This window comes from Siniperca chuatsi, linkage group LG17 (genome assembly GCF_020085105.1).
Source record: "Siniperca chuatsi isolate FFG_IHB_CAS linkage group LG17, ASM2008510v1, whole genome shotgun sequence".
Classification (NCBI taxonomy): Eukaryota; Metazoa; Chordata; class Actinopteri; order Centrarchiformes; family Sinipercidae; genus Siniperca; species Siniperca chuatsi.
Genome location: NC_058058.1, coordinates 27,747,295 through 27,767,158, shown reverse-complemented (window position 1 = coordinate 27,767,158; position 19,864 = coordinate 27,747,295). Strand labels below are relative to the sequence as shown.

Genomic DNA, 19,864 nt, shown 5'->3' with positions numbered 1-19,864 from the left:
CGCCAGACCTCTGGAGGGGTTTCATCTTTGACACAGACCTCATTCAATTAATTTTTTTCAATTTTCAACCTCATGAGTTGCTCCATATGTCTGGTCATCACTCAGAACTACTTGGCCCTTCAGCCCTGCCTCCTGGGCTCCCCCCTGACTTGTTTTGCTCTTCTGTCCAACCCCCAGGCCGTCTGCCCGAGGTTGCCAGCTCCGCACCTGTCTAGCCCCCGGGCTGTGCACTTGAGATCTTTCACTTTGAACCTTGCCTGCTCCTTGTCGGATTTGTTTGTCCGTCTTGGGCTGCCTTCCTGATTTGGACTTCTGCCTGCCTGACTATCCGTGTAAGCCTTCCCATGTAATAAATTTGCTAAACTGCCTCTGCTCTGCCTCGGTGTCTGCGTTAGGGTCCTATTCCCTTGTGTTCCGTGTTTGACGTTAACACGACAAGAGCAAATTTCTTATCATGCGAAGGCAGCTTAACATTACCAGATGTTTAAACGTGCTGGAATGTATACAATTGGCACTAAAAATGCCTTCCTGTTGTTATAGGCTGCACATACCGTGCAGTCATGTAACGCATGGTCTACCATTGTTGCCAAATACAGTGACCAACATGCATTTGAATCCTCTTAATCACTTTCCCCGGTGCAATGGTCGTTACCATTCATATTTTTAATTAAGGTGTGTATCACAGAGGTCGGAGCAACAAAATGAACATGTGGTTCATCTTTGTGTGGTCCTTGTTGTGTTTTGACCGCCCCTCTTTTTAGCCAGGTGTCCTTTTCTTAGATACTGGCCTCCTATTGTGTCTGAATAAGAGAAAACAAGTCGCCTGCTGGACCTGGGTCCTCTGCCAATACAGGTACCATTACTGCTGGGCCCATTGCTGCCTTTCTGGCCAATTAATCTGCAAAGTTGTTGCTGTGTGCTACTAGTGTGTTGGCTTTTTGATGTGTTGGGTATTTGATGATAGCCAATGCTTCAGGTAAATGCATAGCCGCCAGCAATTGTGAAATTGCTGCCCCATGTGTGATGGGAGTTCCATCTGCTCTCTGGAAACCGTGTTGTTTCCATATGTTACTATAAATGTGGCAGACACCATAAGCGTGCGCTGAGTTGGTGCAGATGTTGACACACTTTCCTGCAGCCAATTTATGTGCTACTGTGAATGCTTTGATTTCTGCCAGCTGTGCTGAACATGGCTGATCTACTCCCTGAACTTGAATTTGGGAGAATGTCTGATTGTCGGTGTTGAGCTGTGCAATGCCGTACCCTGCATGATTTCCTTTTCATCTCTAAAGCATGAGCAATCAACAAACTGTCAAAAATACACCAATGCGCTCATTATACATGTCTGGTCGGGCTTTCAAGAACAATACTGTTTGTGTTGCACAGTCATGTGGTGTGCCTTCTGAAGGCAGAACCATTTTGGTGGCTGGATTAATGGTGTTGCATCATTGAATACTGACTTTGGGTGCTGCCAGAATGACCTTTATATCCTGTTTTCCTTGCCTGATTAAGTACAAATCTAGGACTTGTCAGTAACTGATGGAAAAATACAGAATGTTAAACTGTTGCACACAATGAACTCTGTATTCCTTACCCCCCACATCATGAAAGCACAGAGAAGTAGCAGAACCAGAACCATCATCTTTGACGATAAGAACCACACAAGGTCAAACTGATCTCACACTGGAATGGTTAGCTACTGTGCAACCTTGGGGCGACCGCCCACCGGATGGCCAGGCACTCTTTTTCGATTGTACTGTACCTGGCCTCCCGCTCTGACAGCTTCCGGCTGATGTATACGACCGGGCGGTCAACACCCTGCACCTGCTGGGACAAAACGGCCCCCACTCCCCTGTTCGACGCATCAGTCTACAGAACAAAAGGGAGAGAAAAGTTAGGTGTGTGGAGGAGAGGCTCCCCACAGAGGGCTTGCTTTACCCTCTTGAACGCCAGTTGGCACCGCTCCGTCCACTGGACCGGATCTGAGGCACCTTTCCGGGTGAGATCGGTCAAAGGACTGGTCAGCTTTGCGAAGTTGGGAATATATCGCCGGTAATAGTCGACCAGCCCCAGGAACCGCCTCACCTCTTTTTTTGACTTGGGCTTTGGGCAGGTGGCAATCGCAGCTGTCTTGTCTACTTGGCGGCGCACCTGCCTTCCGCCCAAGTGGTACCCCAGATACCGTACCTCCCTCCGTCCAACTGTCACTCCCAGGTGAGTCTCAATGTAATGCTCTATGAAGTTGGTGCAACCCAGAAGGGGGGAGAACACGTCAGCAAAACGCCCTTGCAACTCGGCAACGTCTGTTCTCTGGGACTGTGTGAGATGGTTGTCAAAAGGGAGCGAGGCGGCACTGGTCGATTTTGAAACCTCAGGCCCGAACTCATCTCTCTCACCCACAGTCGTCACCAGAGCAACAGGCTCCGCCTCTCTCCATGCTTTTAGGAGGTTGAGGCGATAGATCTGCGTTGCCCCTCCCCTATCCAACCGCACAACCTCATAGTCCACGTCGCCCACACGCCGTGTGACCACAAAGGGTCCTTGCCACCTGGCGAGTAATTTGGAGCTGGACTTTATCTCCCGGCGTGAATTGTCTTAATCTAGCTCCTCTGTTGTACAGGCGTTGTTGACGCTCCTGAGCCTGGAGCAAATTCTCCCGTGACAACTGCCCTAACGTGTGGAGTTTTGCTCTCAGGTCCAGGACGTGCTAAACTTCGTTTTTACTGGGGCTTGGACCCTCCTCCCAGTTTTCTTCAACTAGGTCCAGGACCCCCCGTGGGTTTCTGCCAAACAGCAGCTCAAAGGGAGAAAATCCCGTGGAGGCCTGGGGCACCTCCCGCACTGCGAACAACAGAGGATCTAGCCACCTATCCCAATTGCGCTCATCCTTGTGCACAAATTTACGGATCATGGACTTCAAAGTTCAAAGTCAGGATCTCTTTCGGAATCCTGACTCGGGAGATGACCTGAAACAGTGCCTGCACCACACTCTTTGCTGAGATTGTGCGCAATGGCAATGCTTCAGGATATCGAGTTGCATAGTCCACTAACACTAGCACAAAGCGATATCCACATGCGCTCCGGTAAAATGGCCCAATGAGGTCCATATCTAGGTGTTCAAATGGGACCTCCATCAATGGTAATGGGCGCAAAGGCGCTCTCGGGATGGCTGGTTGGTTAACAATCTGACATTTGGGACAAGACGCACACCAACGGCGAACGTCTCCCCAATCCCAGGCCAATAGAATCGGGCCATTACCCGGTCTAGTGTTTTATTACACCCCATATGCCTGGCCATCGGGTTGTAATGAGTAATGAGTTTCCTGACGGCTTTTTGGTACCAACAATTGCGTTAATTCTTCCCCTGTCTGAGTACCACGACTCACTCTGTACAGTCTGTCCCTGATCACTGAAAAGTGTGGATATGACTGGGCTGCGTCAGGGCGCACCACATGACCATCAGTTCTTGTCGCATGGTCGAAGGCAAAGCGTAGAGTGTCGTCACAAGACTGCTCCAGTGGAAAATCTTCCGTGGAGGGTAACACAGGAGCCTGTGGCGGCGCCGCCAGTTCTTCCTCCCCATCTGCAGCATCAGACAACCTCGCGTCACCACTAAGCACAGCACACACAACCCATGTCCCTGACGGTCGAGAACGCACCCCCAGCCGCAACTGTAGCAGCTGGACCCTGGGGGAGAGAGAGAGAGAGGGTTAGCGCGTGGCATGGGGCTGGGACGTGCAGGTGGCCTTTGCAGCGGCCCCAATGCCCCTTCTCCGCGGTGTTGGCCAGGCAGCCTCCAGGGGGTGGTCCTGCGGTGTCTGGCTTCGGGGGTGTACAGCCAGGTAATCCTCTGCCAGTGTGACCCCCGCCGTCAGATCCACGGGGTGGTGGCACTTCACCCACTCGGCCACCCCGGTAGGGAACCCCTCTGCAAATTGCTCCTTAATAATCGCGTCTATCAGCCGCCCCTCCTCCGAGGATTCCCCTGGCTGCAGCCACCTCGTCGCTGCATCTCTCAGTTGCTGTGCGTAGACGAACGGGCGATCAGCGGGCCCCAGCCTCATGCTCGGGAACCGGCGGCGGTGATTTTCGGAGAATCCCAGCCGATCTAGCACGGCCCTCCTCGCATCAGGGAAGCTCCGCCGGGAGTCCAAGCGCCGCTATCTGCGCTTCCCCGGACAGCAGTGGCAGCAGCTGCACAGACCACTAAGTCGCCTCGAACATTTCCAGGAATGACTTTCTCTTCATCCGTCCTCTCTCCAACCGCCTCTCCTTCTCTCCCCTTGTGTCCAGCATGCTACTGTATTTAAGGAGAGAATAATTAGTTAACCGGGTTCAGCTGTGCCAATTATCTCTCCTTGATGCTGCTCACCTGAGCAACTCCCCCACCTCTTCCTCTGCAGCTTAAAGCTACCCATACCCACCTCCACACCTACTGATCCAAATACAGAGAAATACGGAGAACATCCTGCTGATCGAAGTACCAAATATGATGCTGAAACAGTGATGATGTTTTGATTAACCAGTTTAGAAATATGTACAAGCTATACATATTATCTACGATAGATAGCGATATAGTAGAAAAAGGTAGAAGAAGAGTCCATAGTCTATGTGAGAAGATTACAGGAATAAATAACTCAATTTAAAGATAGAGAGAGAAAAAAAGCTCTGGATCAAGAAAAAAACAAAAATGTTAACAACTTACCTAAAAACTTGTGTATATAATCATATTGTGTATGTGTGCCTTAAAGTGTGGGAGGTAGATATTAAGTGTCTCAGTAACACAACAAAAAGCTGCAACCTGTGTGTTAACAAATCTGTTTGGCTGTGGAAACCTAACAGTGACAACGCAAACAGTGTCTTACTGATTGGGTCAGTTGCTCAGGTGAACTCAATACAAACTGACTGGCTGTTAAAGGGGAGAGCAAAGCGAAAACATGGGAAACAAATGTAAAGGGAAAGTGAAGAGTTAACAGGCGAAGTACATGTTGCAGAAAGATAAACGGAATGTGACATACTTAAACAAGTGAAGGAAAAAGTATGGGTTTTCAGGAAAATTAAGCGTATCAGGATGTGCAAAACTAGTGCATGAAATAGAAAAGGAATTTGGTAAAAATGGGAAAAAGCGTAAGCAGAATGGCCATGCAGAGGCAAGAGCTTGGTTGCGAAAGGAAGGCATAAAAAAGAAATAGGAATAAAAAACAGGCCTATAAATATATACATTAAAAAATAAGACAGCTGGTGATAGTGCAGCTTTGAAAGACCTGCACTTTCTATGCTGCTAAAATGTGTGCATGAGGCGCCGCGTGTGTTAGTGATTTCTTGTGTGTAAACGAAAATCCCTCCCCTCCCAGTGTGTGTGATAACAAGATGAGAAGAGAAAGAGATTAACACTGTACTGGAAAAAACAAAATAAAACTGTAAAGCTCATCAAAAGAGTATAATGTTTATTACTGGTTCAGTTAATCAAAAGGGAATAGAACCTGTAAAAATAATGCCAAAATCATCATTCTGTCCACACCAGAGACAATATCCACCTAAATCTGAAGCAAAAGCAGGGATAGAATCTATCATAAAAGATTTCTTGAAAGTGAAAGGTGTAATAGTAGAGTGTCCCAATTTACCGATTTAACACTCCTTTGTTTCCAGTAGATTTACAAGCTGTAAATAAAGCAGTGATGCCAGGAGCACCTACGGTACCAGATCCACACACACTGCTCAATGATCTAAGACCAGAAAATAAGTATTTTTCAGTCTGTGATATAAGTTATGCCTATTTCTCGATCCCAATGCATCCAGATAGCCAATTTTTAAAATGAAAAGATATACTTATACCAGGTTAGTCCGAGGTTACTGTGAATCACCAACAATTTTTTCTCAGGCAATGTCAGCTAATCTAGCAAAATTCATGACCCCTAGAGGCAGCCAAATCTTGCTTTATGTTGATGATATCTTACTCGCTTCTCCAAACCAAGAAGACTGCAAAACTGACACATTAGCTCTACTTAACATTCTGGCAGAGCAAGGGCATAAAGTCAGCAAAAGTAAGATACAATTGTGGCAAACAACTGTTAAATATTTGGGTTACAATCTCTCACAAGCAGGAAGACATTTGGATGAATCCAGAAAAACAGCAATATTGCAAGCTCCTAAACCAAATGACAAATGGTGTCATTTTTAGGCATGATAAGTTTCTGCAGGAGGAGGGTATCAAACTACGCAGCTGTCACAGTGCCACTGTTAGGCCTAATCTATGACACTCCACTGTCAGTATCAGATCCTATAAACTGGACACCAGAAGCAGAAGAAGTATTTGTTAAAATAAAGCAATTACTAGTAAGCACAGCAGTTTTAGGTCTACCTGACTATTCAAAAACATTTACCCAGAGTGTAGACTGTAAAGATGGCTACATGACTTCAGTGTTAACTCAAACCCATAGTGAAAAACAAAGACCAATAGCTTACTACTCGACTAAACTAGACGCTGTAGCAAGAGCAGTACACCCATGTGTTCAAGCTGTGGTAGCTGCATCAATGGCTGTGCAGGCCTCAGTGTCAGTGGTGTTGTTCCATCCAGTATGGACTCATGCAGTAGCAGTAATCCTAAAAAAAAGTAGGAAAAATCCAGATGGCACTAATGCTACAGGCTACGCAGTAGTAACGATTAACCACTTCCAAAACATTACTCTACACAAGCAGCTGAGTTGGTAGCATTAACAGAAGCATGCAAACTAGCTAGAGATAAAGCCAACATTTACATTGATAGCCAATATGCGTTTTCCACCATACATGTTTTTGCACACCAATGGAAGAACAGAGGTATGGTTAAATCTACAGGAAAACTAATAAACCACAAAGATCTCATATTAGATTTGCTAACTGCTATTCAACTACCTAAAAAAGTAGCAATTTGTAAATGTGCTGTACATACAGGAGGGACAGATTTAATTTCAATAGGAAACAACAAAGCTGATGTAGAAGCTAAAAAAGCAGCCACAAGCTGACACTATCCTCACAGACACATACATTGATCACCAAGTGCTGAAAGACATGCAAACAACAGCACCTGCAACAGAAAAGAGGAAGTGTGAAAACAAAGGGGGAAAATGAAACAGAGATACAGGATTATATTCTTGACCAGAAGGGAAACCTATCCTACCACACAGCTTATTTAAATATGCTGCATTATTGATCCATGGACCTTGTCATGTCTCAACAGGAGGGATGGTAGCAACAATTGAGAAAGTATTACAGCATATGGCTTCTCAAATTAATCTATAATTTTTTTTTTTTTACTTTTTACGTATTATCATCATTGATCATCACATCCTATTACAGAGACTAGAACATTTAATTGGCATTAAAGGAGCCGCACTAAGCTGCTTTATATCCTATCTATCAGATCGATCTCAGTTTCTATATGTTAACAGTGAGTCCTCCGTGCATGCCAAAGTTAGTCACTGACTTCCACAAGGTTCTGTGCTTGGACCGATTCTATTCACCTTTTATATGCTTCCTCTAGGCAATATTATTCGGAAACACACCATAAACTTTCATTGTTATGTGGATGATATCCAATTATATCTAGCGATCAAGCCAGATGAAACTAACTAAACTTAGTTACAGTTAGCTAAACTTCAAGCATGCTTTAAGGACATAAAAACCTGGATGACCTGCAATTTTCTAATGTTAAACTCAGACAAAACTGAAGTTATTGTACTTGGCTCCAAACATCTCAGAGACAAATTATCTAAAGATATAGTTACTCTAGATGGCATTGCCGTGGCCTCCAGCACCACCGTAAGGAACCTCTGAGTTATCTTTGATCAGGATTTATCCTTTAACTCCCACATGAAACAAACTTCAAGGACTGCCTTCTTTCACCGACGCAACGTTACAAAAATCAGGTACATCCTGTCTCAAAATGATGCAGAAAAACGAATGCATGCATTTGTTATTTCTAGGTTGGACTATTGCAATTCCTTATTATCAGGCTGCCCGAATAAGTCCCTTAAGGCTCTCCAGTTGATCCAGAATGCTGCAGCACATGTACTGACAAGAACTAGGGAAAGAGATCATATTTCTCCAATATTAGCTTCTCTACACTGCCTCCCTGTAAAATCCAGAATAGAATTTAAAATCCTTCTCCTCACCTGAAAAGCTCTTAATGGTCAGGCACCATTGTATCTTAAAGAGCTCATAATACCTTATTACCTGACTAGAACACTGCGCTCCCAGGATGCAGGGTTACTTGTGGTTCCTAGAGTCTTCAAAAGTAGAATGGAAGCCACAGCCTTAAGTTATCAAGCTCCTTTCCTGTGGAATCAGGTCCCAGTTTGGGTTCGGGAGGCAGACACCATCTCCACATTTAAGAGTAGGGTAAAGACTTTCCTCTTTGATAAAGCTTATAATTAGGGCTGGCTTGGGTGAGCCCTGAATCATCCCTTAGTTATGCTGCTATAGGCCTAGACTCTCCTTCTCTCCCTCTCTATCTGTATGCATTTTTATCCCATTACTGCACGTTACTAACTCGACATCTCTCTCCCGTAGTTTTGTGCCTTCTCGTTTCTCTCCTCTCTCCTTCTGTTGCTTTCAGCAGGTATTTCTGCCTCCGAAACTGCAGAGACTGGATCTGTGGTTGTGGGCCACTTGCTGCCCCCGTGTTCCTGCTCGACAACTGCTACTACAGTTGTTGTTATTGGCTCTGTTACTAATACTGACATTATTTTTCCTATAGCTGTCATTTCTATTATTATTAATTACCTTCTCTGCACTGGCTCCCTGTAAAGTCCAGAATATAATTTAAAATCCTTCGTCTCACCTAATGGTCAGGCACCATCGTATCTTAAAGATCTCATAATACCTTATTACACCTAAGATCTCATAATACCTTATTACACAACACTGCACTCCCAGAATGCAGAGTTACTTGTGATTCCTAGAGTTTCTCCTCTCTCCTCCTCTCCCTCTCAATCTGTATGCATTTTTATCCCATTAATGCATGTTACTAACTCGACATCTCTCTCCCGTAGTTTTGTGCTTTCTTGTCTCTATCCTCTCTCCTTCTGTCCTTTTCAGCAGGTATTTCTGCTTCCGGAGCTGCAGAGTCTGGATCTATGATTGCGGGCCTCCTATTGCTCTCATGTTCCTGCTTGACAACCGCTGCTACAATTATCTTATTTCTATTATTATCATTATTATTACTATTATTATTTTATTAATATTAATATTACCACTACCATTATTATTATTTAAAAATTCTACACAGAATTTGCAGTGTGCTACTCCTCCTACCTCCTGCTTCTCTCTCTCTCAACCCAACCGGCAGCGACCCACCCTGTCTGATGAGTCTGGTTCTTGATTGAAGTTTTTCCTTGTCACTGTCGCCAAGTGCTTGCTTGTGATGACCGGCTCTTTTGGAAAAGTGCAATGAGATAACTTATGTTATGAATTAGCACTATATAAATAAAAGTGAATTGAATTGCAGCCTTTGGCTATATTTAGGGTTCTAGAATCTAATGGAGTCTGTAACGGTTTAAGGTTCAAACTGCAAAGTTGTGGACCCCTATTGAGTTTGTGCCGGTTTATTATTAGGGTTCAAACCACAAATCAGTAGAACCCTGTTGAGTTTTTGCCGGTTTATTATTATTATTATTATTATTATTATTATTATTATTTGTTGTCTGTCTGTTGTCTATTTCGGCTCAAATTCCCATGAGCTGGAATGAGCTAGAAACACGAAACTTGGCGCAATAACTGGAAATTATGTGCATGTGCTTCCACAGAAATATGAGACAAATTTTTTTGAATAGGCCACGACCCTCACACTGTAAGTCTGAATGACCTGAAATTTCTCTCACATGTCCAGCTCAATGTGCTCTACAAAAAAGCCTCTTGGACCACTAAAGTCGGCCTAACTAGATTTTCCGCCATTTTGAATTTACTGAAAAACACATTTTTGACATCTCCTCCTAAACTATAGGTCTGATTGCTACCACATTTTCGGTGGATCATCATTGGACAAAACTTATAAAAAGTTGCATAAAGCTTGTTGATATTTAGTTTTCAAGATATTGACCAATGAACTTCAAAAGGGGTGTGGTTCAGCACATAAATAGACCACAGTTATTCATCACAAAATGTACAGGATACAACCACAGAAGTACCTGAAACATACCCTGAAAGTTTAATTCTAATGGACCACTAGGGGGCGCTACAAATGCAAACAGATGCGCGTGACATGACACAAATCAGACTATAAATCAGAAATTATTTGTCCAATCATCACAAAACGTCCAGGATATGACCACAGAAGTACCTGAAACATACCCTGAAAGTTTATTTCAAATCAACCGCTAGGGGCGCTACAAGGACAAAAAATGTGTGTGGCACACAAATCAGACTATGAATCAGAAATTGTTTGTTTTCTTCATTCTATTTGTGAAAATGCAAAAAAGGGAGATTTCACTGCTTTTTTCACGTGTAGGCCACATTTGACCAGGTCCAGATCAAAAGCTGGTGCTGTAATTAAGGCCCAAAAATGCAATTTTGGAAAGACCACACCCCTCACACTGTAAGTCTGACTGACTTGAAATTTCTCACCCAAGTCCAGCTCAATGTGCTTTTCAAAAAAGCATTGTGACTCTATCAACACCATATTTTGGATACAGCATTGCAGGACTGACATACATATTTCTATTATAAATGAGCACGATTGGTTGAAATACATACCAAAATTTCTTCACAATGGGAGGCATGAAATTGGCTATAATTCAATAATTCAATAATTTGTCCAATCATCATAAATCTTGGGGGATATTTTCAGGCTGTTTTTGGGAATAGGCGTGCCAAAGCATTTTGAGCTTGACCCATAGAGGGGTGTCACAAATGCCAAAAACCCAGTGGACAGAATTTCACCAAATTTGGTGTGCATGCTCTGGGGGCAAGTATTGACCAAAATCCCAAGTTTCATATTGATTGGTGCGAATGGGTGTGGCCTATAAGATATTTAACCATATCTCAAGATAAATTTGAGCAATCCTGATTAAACTTACCGTAGCCATTCTCCTGAACATACATAGAGTTTCGTTCAAATCCGATGAAGGGGGCACAAATGGCTGAACTTTGAGTGTGCAGTTATTGAAGTGATGCAGGCTTTGTGATGATGGAACAAGTGTGTGATTGGTCTCACTCCTTATTTCAAACTAAATTAAGTAAGCTGAAGTGACTTTGTTCATTGCTGCCTGCAACTTAAATTTTTGAGTTGCTTCCTTCCGTTGAGCGAAAAAAAGTTTGAACCTGCTCATATGCCAAGGCTCAAATTGCCATGAGCTGGAATGAGCTAGAAACACTAAACTTGGCCCAATAACTAGAAATGATTTGCAAATTCTTCCACAGAAATTTGAGCCCAATCGACCACTTGGTGGCACTGTACTTAAGGCCCAAAAATGCAATTTTGGAAAGGCAACGCCCCTCACACCGGGAGTCCAATTGACTTAAAGTTTCTCACACAAGTCAAGCTCAATGTGTTCTACAAAAAAGCCTTTGGGACCATTAAAAAAGTATAATAAAGTATTTCTGAAAGTCCACCTTGATGGATTTTTTGCTAATTTGCATAATGTGAGCAAGATCAGTCGAAAAACATGGCCACCGTCAACCAAAATATCTTTGCAAAGGGCATGGCTTACCAAAAAATTGGCCAATACTCAATAAGGATGTCATCATAAATCTTGAGCGATATCTTCAGTCAGTGTTTGGGAATAGGTGTGCCAAAGCATTTTGAGCTAGAGCCATAGGGGACGCCAAATGAGGCCAGCCGATTGAGCTGCATCCTTCTGTTGAGTGCAAAAAGGTTTGAACCCATCCATTGCCACCTGCGGTTATATTTTAATTTTGATATTGTGCAGTGACTCCCACTAAAGTTTTTCAGTGTAATGTTTGTGTGCTTGTATTACAGGACATATAATTGATCATCTTCGATAACTGCCTCATCATAAAAAAGGTTTTCTACTTACTGTGCTCCATAACAACAATGAACAGCACGCTGTGTAACAACAGTGTCAATCCTCATAAACCTATAACACCTCAGACTTCACTACAAGTCCACTACAAGTACAATGTTGTACCCCATACTTTAAGTAGGCCTACTTTACAACATATACAGTAGCATGTAGGCCTACAGTATGTTCCTGACAATACTCTTTTCCCTGAACCTCTGTTTGTTCCAAAGACAAAACACAAATGTACCACGTAGTTATTTAGGAACTATGTAGTTTGGCTATCCTCATTTTGTTATCATCTGTACCCCTCTAGTGTAGGTAAGTAAGTTTAAATAAATCACAGCAGACTAAAATGCTCCGTAGAACTCATTACCCATCTTCCCCCACACTTCTAGATTTGTTACTCATACTGTACCCCGTAATAACAGAATAGGTAGCCATTAGTTAAAAAATACCTACAGTATAAATTCTTTTTAAGTTTCCACATTGTTGCCTCCTTAACCTCACATGTTGTTCCCTTGTACCTACATGTATGTATCGGTACGTACTGTATTGGTACACTGTTACATTACAAAATTGGGAAGAATTACATTGCAGGCCGTAATCTAAAGTGTTACCAAAACTTGAGTGTAACAAAAACAGCCATGGACACAGATGCATTAACTCAAGCATTTCTTCCCTCCCTTGTTTAACACTGGTACAGAACAGGATTGATACAGAAGTACAATGAAGAGAAAAACATACAATGAACAATGGCTGTTAGATGACTAGAGACTGATTTTTAAGGAACAACTTCAGCAGATATATTGAGAAATTGCTAATAAAGTACAACAGGCACACAAAGATTTAACAGTTCAACATTTAGGGAGCAGCTGAAAGAAGAAGAAGCAGAAGAACAGTTGAGGAATGAGGAAGGATAGATGAGACAGTATAAAGGGGAGGGGGGATAGGGTGATGGACAGACTGAGAAAAAATCAAGCCAAAAGATGATGATCAGCAGTAGAAGATTGAGTCCTGAAACCTCAATCTGACAGGATGGTGGAGCTTCTGGACATTTAGCTGAAAACACAAGAAACAAGAGATGGTGTTGAAGTGTATGTCTTAACTAACCATGCCTCAGAAATGCAAGCAACACAAGTCAGTGGAAGGCCATTCAACAAATTTTTCATGAATTAATAGTTTGTCATAGCTGAGCTTTTCAGTCCTTGTGTGTCAGCCAACCAGTGACCTATTTCACAAAAGTGATGTAATACTTACACACAGAAAGCAAATGGTGGCAGATACAATGGTATCACGCGTTTAAACTCATGCATTAAAGTTGCAGTCAGGGCTTTGATTATAAAGTGTCATAGTGGCACTAGTTTACATTGTTTAAATCCTGATATTCTGTAATGGCTAGCTGTGGTTGCGTCAGAGGCTCATCTGGCTTGAGCAACTATTTGGATGCAATACTTTTTGCTCCTAGCAGGGTGGTGAAAGAGGGGTGCACAACATTGTTATATGTGTGATTTTTGTTCATGTCAGTAAATTTGTTGAATAATACTTAAAGTGGTCATATTATGCAAATTTTCAGGTTCATAATTTTACTTTGAGGTTGTACCAGAATAGGTTGACATGGTCAAAAAACACCAGATTTTTTTCTCATACTGCACATTGCTGCAGCGCCTCTTTTCACCCTGTGTCTTGAATGCTCCGTTTTAGCAACGGAGTGAGGCTTCTCACTTCTATTCGATCTTTGTTGGGAGTTGCACATGCACAGTACCTAGGTAAGGACTACTAGCCAATCAAAAGCAGAGTAGGGAGGGTCCTGACAAGCAAGGTAGTGTGATCCAAACTAAGCCGCTTTAGCCGGTAACTATGGTTTCGGTACAGCTGTTACGGTTCAGCCATACATGTTCCAGTAACCTGAACCAGCATCACAACCTAGACTGGAGGAAGACGTTTCAGAGTTGTAAGTTATTAATTTGTAACTAATTTATCTTTCATAGGTAACATTTTAACTGTGCACTGTCTCTACATCACAGTAACAACTTTATGTCCATTGACTGCCTGAAGGGTATCTAACGCTATTTTAATTTCATATTTAGGTGTACTTGTGGAAACTGCTGAATTCGTGCATTATGATGCGTGTTACATAGTGATGTAGTTACATTACGGAAATAAAGGCTGGACTACAATCAAGCTGTTTTCAGATAGTATTTTTTGTGGGAGAGGGTAACTCCCTTTGGGTGGACTTTTGGGATTTTTCACTTTACAAACCTATTACATGCACATAAAAGATATACTGTAAAACACAATAAAGGAAAGAGAAAAAGCAAAAAAGCATGACCACTTTAAATAGTTTGTTCAGTGTAAGAAATGCCAAATACACAACTTTTATGATAATTATTATGATATAAAATAATAACAATAAATAATGATCATTTCTAACTGCAAACTGCTTGTAAGCAGCACAAATGAGAACTCCCCTTAATATTCTCCTTGACAAGACAGAACCAAATATTTTTATTAACCAGAGGAACTTGTGTTGGAGTTTGCTTGAATACAAAAAATACGACAGCTCTGATGGACCATGGGATTCCTAAGAACTGTCATTATTCCAAGAGAGAAGCTATAAACTCAGGTGTGTAATGATTTACCAGTGTAGCATCATCAACCCCGATCCTGATGAACATTTTGGATCTTTATTAATTAAAAGAATGTGAATTTTCTGAAAGCTGGCTTCTAAGTCATAAACCAGGCCTGTCCAGAGCACTAATAAGCCTTCCCGGGCAACCTCCTCTGTCCCATGACCTTTGCCAGACTCAGGTCACTAATGGAAGGTTGAATGACAATTTCTGCATTTACGGCAGCCTGCAAAACTCACAAGCATAAACAACCTAAGCCAGTCTAGTAGATTACAACTTACACTCCCTGATCGTGCATAACACAACCTGACACCACTCTCTTTTCAGGAACATCTCATGATCTCTGGTCTTCATCAAGTGAAAACCAGGACTTGTCAAACCTTAAGACTGAAGGAATAGAGAAAGTGACTTTGCCATGCAGAATCAAATGTATTAATCAATGTGTTACATTGAGTAACAATGTAAGAAGAGTGTTGAACTTGATGTTGTCATGCTGATGTCACTAGACCCTGTCAACAAGAACTGTTCTTTATGTAAAGAAATTAATAATGATGTCATACAAAGTATGGATCACCATATTCTGCATTAACAAACTCTTTCAGGACATCCTTAACGTGTGATAATTTGGGGTACATTTTCAATAGTGTAAGTCATTGCTTGCCACTCTAATGACATATTGGCAAGAATATTTTAAACTGATCCCTTGTTGACCTTAAGATTAATCATTTGAACATGCCTAAGGTTATTGGATGTTACATATTCGCCTATTATGATGTGCTGAATAGCTAATGAAGCAGGAAATGTGAATATGTATCTACACAACAATTAATTTATCATGGCTGGGAAATGTAATTGCCATTTATCATGGCTGGTAATAAGAGGAAATGTAATTGAAATGCTGAATTCCACAGGCCCTCAGAGCACACATGTATGTCTGCTGACCCCCCTCCTCCTCTCACCCCCTGAGGAGGGAAACAAACAGACAGACAGAACACATTCCTGAGATACAAAGATTGTTGAAATATGTGGACATCTAATTTGTGTGATTTTATTTTAATATTTCATTTACTGTTACAGATATGTATGTACAGTCTATACATAGTGTGTTATCATAATAGCAGATGTCATAACATATCTTAAATAGCGCAAAGTACCCTATTACACCATTAGAACAGTGCACTCCCAGAATGCAGGGTTACTTGTGGTTGCAAGGTTCTGTGATTGGGCCAATTCACCTTATATATGCTTCCTTTATGCAATATTACTAGGAAACATTCCAAAAACTTTCATTGTTATGCAGATGATATCCAATTATATCTATCAATCAAGCCAGATGAAACTAATCAGTCAGCTAAACTTCAAGCATGCCTTAAGGACATAAAGACCTGGATGACCTGCAATTTTCTGATGTTAAACTCAGAAAAAACTGAAGTTATTGTACGTGGTCCCAAACACCTCCGAGACACATTATCTAAAGATATAGTTACTCTCAATGGCATTGGCCTGGCCTCCAGCACCACCATAAGTAACCTCGGAATTGTCTTTGATCAGGATTTGTCCTTTAACTCCCACATGAAACAAACTTCAAGGACTGCCTTTTTTCACCTACGCAACATTGCAAAAATCAGGAACATCCTGTCTCAAAATGATGCAGAAAAACTAGTCAATGCATTTGTTACTTCTAGGCTGGATTATTGCAATTCCTTATTATACGGCTGCCTGAATAAGTCCTTTAAGACTCTCCAGTTAATCCAGAATGCTGCAGCACATGTACTGACAAGAACTAGGAAAAGAGATCATATCTCTCCAATATTAGCTTCTCTGCACTGGCCCCTGTAAAATCCAGAATAGAATTTAAAATCCTTTCGCCTCACCTACAAAGCCCTTTATGGTCAGGCACCATCGAATCTTAAGGAGCTCATAGTATTTTATCACCCCACTAGAACACTACTCTCCCAGAATGCAGGGTTACTTGTGGTTCCTGGAGTCTCCAAAAGTAGAATGCAAGCCAGAGCCTTCAGTTATCAAGCTCCTCTCCTGTGGAATCTAGTTTGGGTTTGGTAGGCAGATACCATCTCCACATTTAAGAGTAGGCTAAAGACTTTCCTCTTTGATAAAGCTTATAGTTGGGGCTGGCTTGGGTGAGTTCCGAACGATCCCTTAGTTATGCTGCTATAGGCCTAGACTGCTGGGAGACTTCCCGTGATGCACTGAGCTCCTCTCTCCTCCTCTCCCTCTCCAATGTACCATCACGTTATTACTATTTTAAAATTCTAGGTGAAATTTGCATTGTGCCCCCCCTGCATTCTGTATTTTTATGTGTTGTTCATGCCTATCTGTGCCACGCCACTGGGCTGTTACATCTGTTAGTTTTAGCCACTGTGGAAGCTAATAACTGTGCTTTATCAGACCAAAGTACAGTAACATGTATGTACAAGAAATCGCAAATGTTGTGTGATAAAGGGACAGCTATTGTGTCTTACCAAGATTTTTAATACTTGGCTTTTGTGCCTTCCTCTCTATCTACCTTTTACTAATCCACACATGGTGGAGAAGTTGGTTCCAAAAAGGGGAGCTACTTCAGTAGTGGAAGTGGTTTGGTTTCAAAACATCAAGCAGTGTTTCCCACACATAGATTTCACTTGGTCGGGCTGCCCAGGGATATTAACGCCGCCATCCGCATTCGATTAACTAGTGGAAAATCTCCCCTTGCTCTACCCCTACTGTGCGGTCTACTGACAATCGCACATGCTCTGCAGAGAATCACAGAGAGAGTGTCTCCTACTTCTGGCATTGTTTAGTAAAAGCTTGTAAGTGCACCTGGTCGTGCTGATGTCATTCAGTACCATGTTGGTTTTGATCGTTTCAATAGGCGACGTCATTAACAACAAGCCTCCTCCAGACGCTCACTGTCTTTCAGTGTAGTAACAATGCCAAAATAAATGAGGCACAGTTTCAGGATGTGCAGAGCAAAATGATCATGAAACATTTATATCATTCTTAAATCTTTTAAGAAAATGTTTTACAGGATAGACTTTATGTATAAATGACACCTCTTTTATCTTACTGTTGATGAGATATTTGTGAGGCAACAGCCAAACCTTCTGTCTTGGAATATCACTTACAAAATTATTCCAGTAGGTGGTGACATAAGGAATAGAAATACTCTCTTGCTGAAATATGGAACGTACTGCTCTATTATTATTATTATTATAGATGTAACAAAACAGATTTTACCACAAGGAGTGTCGATGGGGTAATGTAATGAGATTTCAGTAGGTTAAGTAACACCTTTATATAGAACCACAGAACCAGTACGCATTATTGAAAAAATAAAATGGGAAATAAATTCAGTGTTAGTCATGCGATGACCCTGTGAGTTGAGCAGCTGACCCACCAAAACAATGTTCCTTTCAAACCAATTCTTAAAAAAAGATAAATGTTTTTGTATAAAATGTCACAATTGTTCCAAATATAATAATGTTATACGGTATATATAATGACGGGAGAAATTGTGCTTGTAGATAATTTTCCATGACAATAAAGCATGTTTGTGATATTCTGATAATTTTATTGGAATCTTATAATTACACATCAGTAAGATGGGGAGCTACCAAGTTGGTCAAAACAAACTTTCAATTAATTCAATTAATCTTAGTCAATGCTGAAAAATCTAGAAGTAATCCAAACCACAATTTTTGCATGAATTTGACACTACAGGTTTTCTAATATAATGTGTCGGATAACAACTTGTAGCAGTGTTTTTATCTAAATGAAATGAAGAGGCGACACAGCTTCCTTGAGCTTTGGACAGCAGTGCACGACCCTTCAATGATAAGCTGCTTTCCACTAAAAGTACCATGTACTTTTATCCCCAGGAAGATTACGCACATTACACAAATGCTGAGTGCAGCAAGCCCCACCCCGATAGTTCCTGTACTTTTGGAAAGCATATTTATAAGACTAAAAGCTGGCTATATCTGTAAAGCATTTCCTAAGAATAAGGATGTCATCAGCCAGCTGACATAAAACAATATCCCCACCAGCAACAGAGAGTACCCTCTGTGCTGTGTACACCTTTGTCTAATATCTCTGTCAAGAAAGAATTTTTGAGTGGTACCACAATGTATAGTTCTCTGTGCTGTCTGTCTATCCCCGAGCAGTGCCTGTGGCAGGCATGAATGTCGAATCAAAGTTAACTGGTTATCTTCATCTTGTTCGCAGATCCTGTGCATGCCAGTCATTGGTAGAGCAGTCTGTCAATCCCACCTAACCAGTTAATACAACATGTGGTTGGACTGTACTTCAGTAGAGAGCAAATAATAGGTTAAGAGCAAATGTTTTTTTTGGCCTATCAAAACATCATGCAAGTCTTCAAAACTTAGTTTCAATCTTGTAAAACCTTTTTTAATTAGATTTCAAGCTTTCAAACACTGAGTTTCAACCTTCAAGCTCTTTTTTTCAGTTTTGAGATATGGCACGATATTCATCCCATAACCGTCTGCCAAAGCCTTACTGATAAATGCTTTGGTTCGTCAGCATACTCTGGATATGGCTTATGTGAAACATGGCCGAAACCAAATGTTTTCTTACCATTACATGAAGCTTTCCCACCTGACTATACCAATGCCCATGTTGCTCAGGATACTAAACATGGTGTGGGTGTTACCCTAATCTATAAGTCTGTTTTCAATTTAACCTCCAATCTTGATAGTCAGTTCTACTATCCCCATCAAATATGAATTGCTTTGTCCAGGGCAACAGACTCCACCTTGTGGTTCTCTATAGACCACCTGGCCCTTATTCCCAATTTTTTAAAGAATTTGGATTTTATCTCAGACCTTGTTACTCATTCTGATGAGATTTTAATTATTGGTGATAAGGCCTTCGACCCTCTAAGTACAGCCTTTCTGGCACTTCTTGATACTAAAGCAGCTTATTTCTCTCACATAGTAACAATAAACACAGTCCTAGATTTCTTTTTGAGACTGTAGCCAAACTTAAACAAAAACAGCTGCCTGTTTGCTGCTCGCCCTTTACAGCTCATGATTTTTTTGCTGCAGATAAATAGATGAGATTAGATACAAAATGAGTTCCTCATGGCCAGGTACTTCTGTAAAAATGGACAGTGCAATATCCATATGTTGAATCCCAGTTAGACACTGTTCTTACAAATTTTGAAATTGTAAGAACAGTGTCTTGAAATATTGTCTAAGCTGGTGTCAGCTTCTAAACCAA

At 41.6% G+C, this 19,864-nt stretch overlaps 1 protein-coding gene across 1 annotated transcript in view; it reads right to left on the bottom strand.

The window, feature by feature from the left end:
• Positions 1–12,654: 12,654 nt before the first annotated feature.
• Positions 12,655–19,864, bottom strand: part of tpm3 (tropomyosin 3) — a 32,376-nt gene continuing 25,166 nt past the window's right edge. The window contains exon 10 of the mRNA XM_044170497.1: positions 12,655–13,058. Within this exon, the coding sequence (XP_044026432.1) occupies positions 13,055–13,058 (4 nt within the window). The 3' untranslated portion in view covers positions 12,655–13,054. The remainder of the gene's footprint in view (positions 13,059–19,864) is intronic.